Source organism: Sinocyclocheilus grahami, unplaced genomic scaffold, assembly GCF_001515645.1.
Source record: "Sinocyclocheilus grahami isolate Dianchi unplaced genomic scaffold, SAMN03320097.WGS_v1.1 scaffold129.1, whole genome shotgun sequence".
NCBI classification, from domain to species: Eukaryota; Metazoa; Chordata; class Actinopteri; order Cypriniformes; family Cyprinidae; genus Sinocyclocheilus; species Sinocyclocheilus grahami.
In genome coordinates this window covers 203,080-213,756 of record NW_015505308.1, presented here as the reverse complement: position 1 = coordinate 213,756, position 10,677 = coordinate 203,080, and the positions used below count along the sequence as shown (strand labels likewise).

At 35.0% G+C, this 10,677-nt stretch overlaps 1 protein-coding gene across 1 annotated transcript in view; it reads left to right on the top strand.

Annotated features, from left to right (window-relative positions):
* Positions 1-9,070: 9,070 nt before the first annotated feature.
* LOC107590541 (dnaJ homolog subfamily C member 2-like) overlaps positions 9,071-10,677 on the top strand; it is a 9,119-nt gene continuing 7,512 nt past the window's right edge. The window contains exon 1 of the mRNA XM_016279350.1: positions 9,071-9,288. Coding sequence (XP_016134836.1) covers positions 9,234-9,288 — 55 coding nt within the window. The 5' untranslated portion in view covers positions 9,071-9,233. The remainder of the gene's footprint in view (positions 9,289-10,677) is intronic.

Below are 10,677 nucleotides of genomic sequence, written 5' to 3'. Positions count from 1 at the left end.
AAAGTCACCACTCCCGAATCAGTTCACGCGAGAGAAAGTAATCTTTTAGTTTTAAGTCGGTTTGAACAATCCGGATAAGCGCAAGTAAGTACCATTTTGATTAGTCGTCGTACCTACAATGCCTGAGCACTGTGTAAACAATGAGTGACGTATACCCGCGAGATACACATCAAATTTTCATTTTTGGGTGAACTATCCCTTTAAGAGTGTTTATCATTAAAAGTGCTTCTAGTTTCACTCAAACCTGCTCATGACATTTCTCTCCCAAACTGTGTCTGTTTGCACAGTGATAACAGAAAAAAATGTTGTCAAAATCTTTTCTTGTCAAAGTTAAACAATGGCATCACCATAATTCAACAGAATGAGAGTCCAAACAGCTGAAAAAAAATCACAATAATTCACAAGTAATCCACACCACTCCAGTCCATCAGTTAACATCCGGAGAAGACAAAAGCTGCATATGTTTGTAAGAAATCCATTAAGAGGTTTTTAACGTCAAACTATTGCTTCCAGCTAAAATCCAGAATATTGCTTTCTCCAGTGAAAAAGTAATCTTGTCTGAATCAGGACAGAGATGTGCACAGATTAAGCACTGTTTACAAGACAAAACAGATCTAAATAAATATGTTAGTGGATTTTGATGTGAGACACAACAGGAGAGATTTTCACTGTTGGAAGCGTTATTATGGACTCATATTTTGGTCAGAAGTGATGGTTTGACATTAAAAATGCATTCGTGATGGAAAACATGCAGCTTTGGACTTCTCAAGACATTAACTGATGGACTGGAGTGGTATGGATTGCTTGTGGATTATTGTGATGTTTTTATCAGCTGTTTGGACTCTCATTCTGACGGCACCCATTCACTGCAGATGATCCATTGGTGAGCAAGTGATGGAATGCTACATTTCTCGAAATCTGATGAGGAAACAAACTCATCTACATATTGGATGGCCTGAGGGTGAGCAAATTTTCTGCCAATTAAAATTTTTGGGTGAACTATTCCTTTAAGTGGCCATTTTCAAAGGTTTCTGCTTTCTTGACAATCCTTCATTCTGTTGCTTTCTTGTTTCCAAGTAACCAAAGAGAAAAATCTGAGTTGTTTGGGCTGTCGTGAGCGATTGCCGGTGTAAATCTGGGGTTGCTTCCTATCCACACTGTAGTCTCAGCCATCACAGTGGCGTGTTCGCTCATGCCCGCTGATCTCAGAACAGCTCCACAAACAGTTCTGGCACTGCATGAGGGGGAACTCATTTGAAATGCCTGCTCTTTGTGTCGGAGTGAAAGAGGGTGAGTAGGGGGCAGAGGATCAGCGAGCGCATGAGTCAAAATCCCTCCCATTCAGCGCACTTCATAGTCTCTCGCCCCAGCGGTGATCAGCAACAGAGAAAGCATGTTAATACATTTAAAAATCATCCCAGCGATTTATCTTATACAAAAGCTTACAGTTGTTAAAAAATGCTTGACCATAAGATGCTACAGGTGTCTAAAACAGTCAATAGTGCTTTATACAATGCTGCACAATAATGGTTAAATTAATCATCTTTCCTCTGTTAAACACAAAAGAAGATATTTTGAAGGATGTTTGTAACCAAACTGTTGTTGCTAGCCATTGACTTCCATAGTATGAAAAATAAAATACCATGGAAGTCAGTGGTTACCGTCAACTGTTTGGTTACAAACATTCTCAAAATATCTTCTTTTGTGTTCAACAGAAGAAAGAAACTCATAGGTTTGGAACAATGCAGCTGAGATTACTTTTTGGATGTTGCAAATAATTAAGCTTAAATAATCAAGAGAATATAAATAAATAATCAATATTAATAAATAAATGACAAATAATCACTATTAGAATAAAGATAGTTTCAAAGCAGCGTCACAGTAATAAACAGGAAAATAACCGAATCAATGATGCAAACCGTTTTAAACATGAGCCTAGTTCTGGGAAATTGGGACAAACGTCACTGCCTTCCTCCATTTAGCATCATGTTTATTATTAAATACAGTCTTGTTTTCCTAGAATCTGAGTTATTGTAAACATACAGCAGATTTAGAATAACTGTCTGTGATATTCCACTGCTAAAATAATCACATGCGTATGCATTCAAGAATTATTTCAACTGTACAGTTCACTGTAGTCACCTGACTTTTTATTAGGTGATAATGCTGATAAATGTTCCTTGTCTGGGTGTATTTGTGGTGTAGTGGTTAAGGCTGGTTAGTTCAACTGAAATGCACCAGTGTGTCCTTAAACAGGACGCTTAACCCCAGGGTTGCTCCAGGGTGTTTGTCTTTGTAATAAGTACATAGTGCTCTGCTGCTGTGACATTGAGTGAAAGTCACAGAAACCGGAAAATTCTGGTCGTGTGGGGAGAAAATTATATTTTAAAATATAATCCTATTTATCCTGTTATGAAAGACAGCAGTGAGTTTACATGCAAAAATCATATCATATCTCTTATGTTTATGCATTAAACTCTAAATCAGCATGATACTTCATCTCTTTGCTCTAGTGTTTGATCATTCTGGTTCTGACCGCTGGATTCAAGCGGCTGTGATTTCGTCATGTTAATTAAACACCTGATGATTCATGTTTTACACCCACTTTGTTTTGATTACATACGTCCTTGATGCGTCATTGAGAACCTTTTCATGTCAACATGAAATGACTTTCTTTCACCATCCATTTTACTACAGAAATGTGATGATGAATTTCTGAACAAAAAAATTGGGTCAGACTTAATTATGTCCATCCCGAATCAATGGATCATAAAAAGGAGATTTTGTTTTCAATTTCAAGCTGACTTTAAGACTATGAAGAGGTGAATTATTTATTCTATTATATATGATACATTGATGATCTATTATAGGAAAAACTATGAATGATATATTTAAATTCTGAATTATTCATCACAACAGTTTTTGTTTACTGCCTTTAATGCTGATTTCCTAATGTAAAAAGTGAGAATAATAATTAGAATAAATGTATATTGTCATAAATAATATATATATATGTATGTATGTATCAGTCTAGAATAACTTGTTTATTATTTACTTGTTTATTTATTTTGGTAAGTTATTTCAGGCTGATTTTTATTTGGTAAACAGCCATGCAATAAGAAACAAGACCCCTCAATTTTGAGTCCTGATCACCATTTCAGAGTTTATTTTGCTATAATGATTGGTTTGACTGTACATTATCCTTCTTATTGTTGTTTTAGTGTCAAATGTGATATGCATGTCTTTTCATGAGATTTGGCAGGGTGGAATTATGGGACTAAATTACTGGTTGTGTTCGAGTGATTCTCAAATCTGTTTGTACAAGAGGTTTCATTGTCATGCACTTTTCTTGAACTGTATGGTACTGTACTTCATTACAGAGTGACAAGAACACACAGGTCATGGTTGTTTTGTTGATTTGAGTTGTTGAGAACAAGCTCTTTTGTACAACATTAAGCTTATGGTCATGTGTGACCGGCCCTGGTTATCTGTGGGAAACCAGAACTGAACTAACATGTTTTAAGAAAACAATTGGGTTTTAAATGCACTGCATGTAAACAGAAGAACTGTTAGTGTGTTTTGAACACAAACCAATTCAGATGCTACATGTATATATTAAAATCCTGTGTACAGAAAGCTTTCTTTTGTGGTTTCTGTAACACAAACTCTTTGAGCAGGTGACCCGTCCCTCACTGTCAGCTATGAGGCACATATTTTTAAAAAAACTTAGCCTGGCCCTGAACATGCCAGGTGACAGCAGGTGTCATGAACTTGACAGACGCATGTGATGTCACAATGCCACCACAATCAATCCCACAATCCTCTTAGTGCAGGACACACCTGAGGGCTGACCAGCAGCTGGAGGATTAGCCAATCAGAGAGCAAGATGTGCCGTCACAATTGCACTTCTGCTGCGTCCATCTGTCAAAAGTCACTCACACCAGGGTTATTATCGTTAAAAACATTTTTGTTAATGGAAGTGATAGCCGAAAATACAAAAATAAAATACCATGGAAGTCAGTGGTTACCGTCAACTGTTTGGTTACAAACATTCTCAAAATATCTTCTTTTGTGTTCAACAGAAGAAAGAAACTCATAGGTTTGGAACAATGCAGCTGAGATTACTTTTTGGATGTTGCAAATAATTAAGCTTAAATAATCAAGAGAATATAAATAAATAATCAATATTAATAAATAAATGACAAATAATCACTATTAGAATAAAGATAGTTTCAAAGCAGCGTCACAGTAATAAACAGGAAAATAACCGAATCAATGATGCAAACCGTTTTAAACATGAGCCTAGTTCTGGGAAATTGGGACAAACGTCACTGCCTTCCTCCATTTAGCATCATGTTTATTATTAAATACAGTCTTGTTTTCCTAGAATCTGAGTTATTGTAAACATACAGCAGATTTAGAATAACTGTCTGTGATATTCCACTGCTAAAATAATCACATGCGTATGCATTCAAGAATTATTTCAACTGTACAGTTCACTGTAGTCACCTGACTTTTTATTAGGTGATAATGCTGATAAATGTTCCTTGTCTGGGTGTATTTGTGGTGTAGTGGTTAAGGCTGGTTAGTTCAACTGAAATGCACCAGTGTGTCCTTAAACAGGACGCTTAACCCCAGGGTTGCTCCAGGGTGTTTGTCTTTGTAATAAGTACATAGTGCTCTGCTGCTGTGACATTGAGTGAAAGTCACAGAAACCGGAAAATTCTGGTCGTGTGGGGAGAAAATTATATTTTAAAATATAATCCTATTTATCCTGTTATGAAAGACAGCAGTGAGTTTACATGCAAAAATCATATCATATCTCTTATGTTTATGCATTAAACTCTAAATCAGCATGATACTTCATCTCTTTGCTCTAGTGTTTGATCATTCTGGTTCTGACCGCTGGATTCAAGCGGCTGTGATTTCGTCATGTTAATTAAACACCTGATGATTCATGTTTTACACCCACTTTGTTTTGATTACATACGTCCTTGATGCGTCATTGAGAACCTTTTCATGTCAACATGAAATGACTTTCTTTCACCATCCATTTTACTACAGAAATGTGATGATGAATTTCTGAACAAAAAAATTGGGTCAGACTTAATTATGTCCATCCCGAATCAATGGATCATAAAAAGGAGATTTTGTTTTCAATTTCAAGCTGACTTTAAGACTATGAAGAGGTGAATTATTTATTCTATTATATATGATACATTGATGATCTATTATAGGAAAAACTATGAATGATATATTTAAATTCTGAATTATTCATCACAACAGTTTTTGTTTACTGCCTTTAATGCTGATTTCCTAATGTAAAAAGTGAGAATAATAATTAGAATAAATGTATATTGTCATAAATAATATATATATATGTATGTATGTATCAGTCTAGAATAACTTGTTTATTATTTACTTGTTTATTTATTTTGGTAAGTTATTTCAGGCTGATTTTTATTTGGTAAACAGCCATGCAATAAGAAACAAGACCCCTCAATTTTGAGTCCTGATCACCATTTCAGAGTTTATTTTGCTATAATGATTGGTTTGACTGTACATTATCCTTCTTATTGTTGTTTTAGTGTCAAATGTGATATGCATGTCTTTTCATGAGATTTGGCAGGGTGGAATTATGGGACTAAATTACTGGTTGTGTTCGAGTGATTCTCAAATCTGTTTGTACAAGAGGTTTCATTGTCATGCACTTTTCTTGAACTGTATGGTACTGTACTTCATTACAGAGTGACAAGAACACACAGGTCATGGTTGATTTGAGTTGTTGAGAACAAGCTCTTTTGTACAACATTAAGCTTATGGTCATGTGTGACCGGCCCTGGTTATCTGTGGGAAACCAGAACTGAACTAACATGTTTTAAGAAAACAATTGGGTTTTAAATGCACTGCATGTAAACAGAAGAACTGTTAGTGTGTTTTGAACACAAACCAATTCAGATGCTACATGTATATATTAAAATCCTGTGTACAGAAAGCTTTCTTTTGTGGTTTCTGTAACACAAACTCTTTGAGCAGGTGACCCGTCCCTCACTGTCAGCTATGAGGCACATATTTTTAAAAAAACTTAGCCTGGCCCTGAACATGCCAGGTGACAGCAGGTGTCATGAACTTGACAGACGCATGTGATGTCACAATGCCACCACAATCAATCCCACAATCCTCTTAGTGCAGGACACACCTGAGGGCTGACCAGCAGCTGGAGGATTAGCCAATCAGAGAGCAAGATGTGCCGTCACAATTGCACTTCTGCTGCATCCATCTGTCAAAAGTCACTCACACCAGGGTTATTATCGTTAAAAACAGTTTTGTTAATGGAAGTGATAGCCGAAAATACAATAAAAATATTAGATGAAAAAATAAATGAAAAGTAGATATGTTGGCAACTAACTGAAATAAGTTTAAGTTGAAGCACTAAAATTACTAGCTGGGAAAAAAATAAAGTAAAACTTAAAACTGAAATACAAAATAAATGAAACCGTAGTAATATTTAAAAAGAAGTAAAACGTTTTAAAGTAAAAAAACAAAATGGCAAAAGCACATAATAAAATTACCAAGAATTAAACTAGGTTGAAATGGGGTTGAAGAATGAAAATTTAAAATATATAAAAAAATAACAATTAAAAACTAATTCAAAATAAGGAGCTGGGAATGTTTTACTTGAACAACTTCATTTTGATCTAATATTTGTTGATTGTGTCAGAGAGTAAAGAAAGCACATGAAAGCAGTGCAGACATTATTTAATTTGTGCGGTCTTGTAATTAATGTTTTATGTGAGGTATAACCTTCTAATGCTCTTTAATATTATATTTTGTTTGTGTTTTATTCTTGCTATTTTCTAAAAAGGTGGTTATAAAGAGTTATTATCGTTAACTAAAACTAAAACCATAAAAAAACTTAACTGAAATAAAATAAAACCTTAAACTTACTTTATACCAGGAAACATGATCATTTTCATTAGTTTAACTTAATGCATTAAAATAACTAAATAAAAAAATTTAAAAGAACTATATAGACATAAAAAAAACTAATAGAAAGGACATTTTTTAACTACAATGCAAATGTATTAATCTTTTCTGCTCTTAACTCTTTCTACGAGGTCTTTCTTTAGGTGATTTTGTCAAGAACAGAACTGTGAATTTTGTCAGAGAAAATAAAAAATGCTTACGGGCGAATCTCACGGAGCCAGTCAAGAACATGCACAGGTCCTATTTCACTACAAAAATGTAATTATATATATATATAATTAAAGATAAAGCAGCCTATTTTTAAGACCATTAGAATTTTCTATGACACATTTTTCCTATTTTATTATTACTATAATGCACAATTTTTTTTTATTATTATTATTTATTTAAATGATATTGTATATTATTTGTTTTACTGCCTTTAATTCATGCTTATTTAACTATTTTGTACAGTAAATACTGTATTCAATAAAAAATCTAATAAGTATCACAATTAAAAATGGGAATAAAAATCTAATTGGTCATTGAAATGGGCTTCATTTTCCTATTAAAAATTATATATGTATGCATTTTAGGGAGATTAAATATTTCATTAAGTCATTAAAATAGATTTAATTTTCTTTATGCAAAAAAATCTATATCTTTATAGATCACAATATAAAAAAATCTAAATGGTCATTGGAATAGGCTGCATTTTCCATTTTAAAAATGATATATATATATATATATAAGACGAAATATGAGCTGTAAATGTTTCGTGAGATTAACCCAAATGAATTTTTGGCACCAGCAAAGCCTTGAATATCTGTCAGATGTGAGGGTTGGGTGCCTTTTTCCTCCTTTGAAACTTTTAACAACTCATTGTACTGTCACTGTTTTTAGTTTGAAACACTGATGCACATTTGTTGCTGGATGCTGCTCTGAATGCATCTCTCCAGAAGGCTGTGAGTGGGCTGATCTCAGATCTGCTGTAATCCCACTGAACCCCAACACGTCCCTCCAGCTCATGTTTAGTTTGTGTGTGTTGCGGATGTGTTTTGATATGTGAAAACGAACAGGTCAGTGCCAGCCGTTCGCTTGGATTGAGCGGTTGTACACATAACGCTTTCCTTTAGATTACACTGAGATGTGAAGTGTCAACAGCAAAACTAACTAAATGTACATTTCCTAAAACATTTGGACTACGTCCTTTATTAAAACAAAAAACCGGAGTGTTATGGTGAAGTTATTCGCCACACGAGATGTACAGTCTAATAATGTTTGGGGTTTCCACATACTGATGCTATGTGAGGCGTGAACTGTAAACTACAGACGGCCTGAGGGGGGTTTTGGTAGATTTACAGGTTTGTGAGTCAGACTGTCTCTTACCTGTTCTGAGATGCCAACAGTTTCTGTTTGTTTACTGAAATCTGTACAGATGTTCATAATGGATATTTTTATTCGTCAATAAAGATTGTATCACATGGAAGAATAATGTGAATTGTGATCAATTAAAATGGCATTTTCTGATGAATCACGAGACAAATACTGCCAATTCTAATCGTTCAGCTGGCATCTTAAATCCTTATAGGGTATTAATAATAATAATAATAATAATAGTAGTAGTAGTAATAATTTATTCATATAATTTATCTATAATTTCAGATTTTTTCCTATATTGTTTTTATTACTATACTGCAAATATGATATTTAAATTACATTGCATTTATATATCCTATATCCTTAATTCATGCTTATTTAATTAAAAAAATTGTATTACAGTACCTTTTCTGTAAATACCATATTACAGTATACAGTATTCAGTAATGAGTAAAAGTTGTAGAAAATCAAAGCCTTATTCTAATTTTTAAGCTTGTTTAAAATTATTGCATATAAAATAAATAAATGCATATAACAATAAATAAATTTGCCATAATTTCTAGCAAAATGCCATAGTTTGACTAGTAACTCCTATAAAACTGTAGTGTTATATTAGTCAGGCACTGTTGTACAGAAGGTTATTATCAGAAGGACTTATCGTTACCATGGTGAGTTGGTCTAATTGGAACTCTCTAGTAGCGGAACCAAATGTCATCACGATGCAGCGCGGCGGAAGGCTGTGAGTGTAACACAGTTCCCCAGCTGTGCGCGGCCCATGTGGATCTGGCAGACCCGGGCGAAACAGCGGCTTAGAAATACCCGAATCGAGCCGATCTTTCACGCTAATGCGAGCTCTTTAGGTCGTCCCCGTGTGTGAACTAGTGAAGATGCTGAAGGAGGCGTCAGACGGGCAGCTTACAGCGCTTTATAACGCGGTCGCCGGTAAGTGTGACAGTAATGATGAGACAGAGAGTCAGATCTGCATCCTCCCGCTGACAAACACTCATCTGGACACATCATGCATCATATTAGAAAGACTTCTCATATTCAGATGTTGTGATTAGGTCGCATTGGCATGCTTTATCGCTGGGAGCTGAATTGAATGAAAACACAGAAACAAATGATCAGCTGTGTGTGTCACCAAACTTATTTGCATTTATTCTAAATTGATTTCAGTTTATGTAAAGAAAGGTTTATCTCAAAACATAGTGAAAACAAAGTAAAAAGTCATCTTGCTTTGGAAAAACGGACATATACAATTTAGAGGGAAGTAGATGCATTTAGTAAGATTTATATAATTTGTTAAGTAAATGATGTGCAATGTAAAACAAAGACTGGGGAAAAAATCAGTGATGTATTTTTAATAAACAATAACAAATACGGTACTGCTAAGTGCAATTGTAATGTAAGCGATTTTCTTATCTAAATTGTCATAAATTAACATGTGTGTGTATATATATATATATATATATATATATATTCACCTATCGGGCATAACATTACGACCACTGACAGGTGAAGTGAATAACACTGATTATTTCTTCATCACAGCAGCTGTTAGTGGGTGGGATATATTAGGCAGCAAGTGAACATTTTGTCCTCAAAGTTGATGTGTTAGAAGCAGGGGTAAGGATTTGAGCGAGTTTGACAAGGGCCAAAATGTGATGGCTAGACGACTGGGTCGGAGCATCTCCAAAACTGCAGCTCTTGTGGGGTGTTCCCGGTCTATCTATTAAAAGTGGTCCAAGGAAGGATCAGTGGTGAACCGGCCAAGGCTCACTGATGCATGTGTGGAGCGAAGGCTGGCTCGTGTGGTCCGAACAAACAGACGAGCTACTGGAGCTCAAACTGCTCAAGAAGTTAATGCTGGTTCTGATGGAAAGCTGTCAGAATACACAGTGCATCGCAGTTTGTTGCGTCAATCCGATCGGGCATCTGTGGGATGTGCTGAACTAACAAGTCCGATCCATGAAGGCCCCACCGCGCAGCTTACAGGACTTAAAGGATCTGCTGCTAACATGCCAGATACCACAGCACACCTTCAGTGTATGCCTCGACGGGTCAGGGCTGTTTGGCAGCAAAAGTGGGACCAACACAATATTAGGAAGGTGGTCATATACCTGATCGGTATATACACTACCGGTCAAAAGTTTGGGATCAGAATGATTTTTTATATATTTTTTAAAAGTAGTTTCTTAAGCTCATCAAGGCTGCATTTATTTGATCAAAAATACAGAAAAAGTTATGTAGTGAAATATTATTACAACGTAAAATAAAGTTTTTCTGTTTTAATATACATTAAACTGTAATTTATTTCTGTGATGCGCAGCT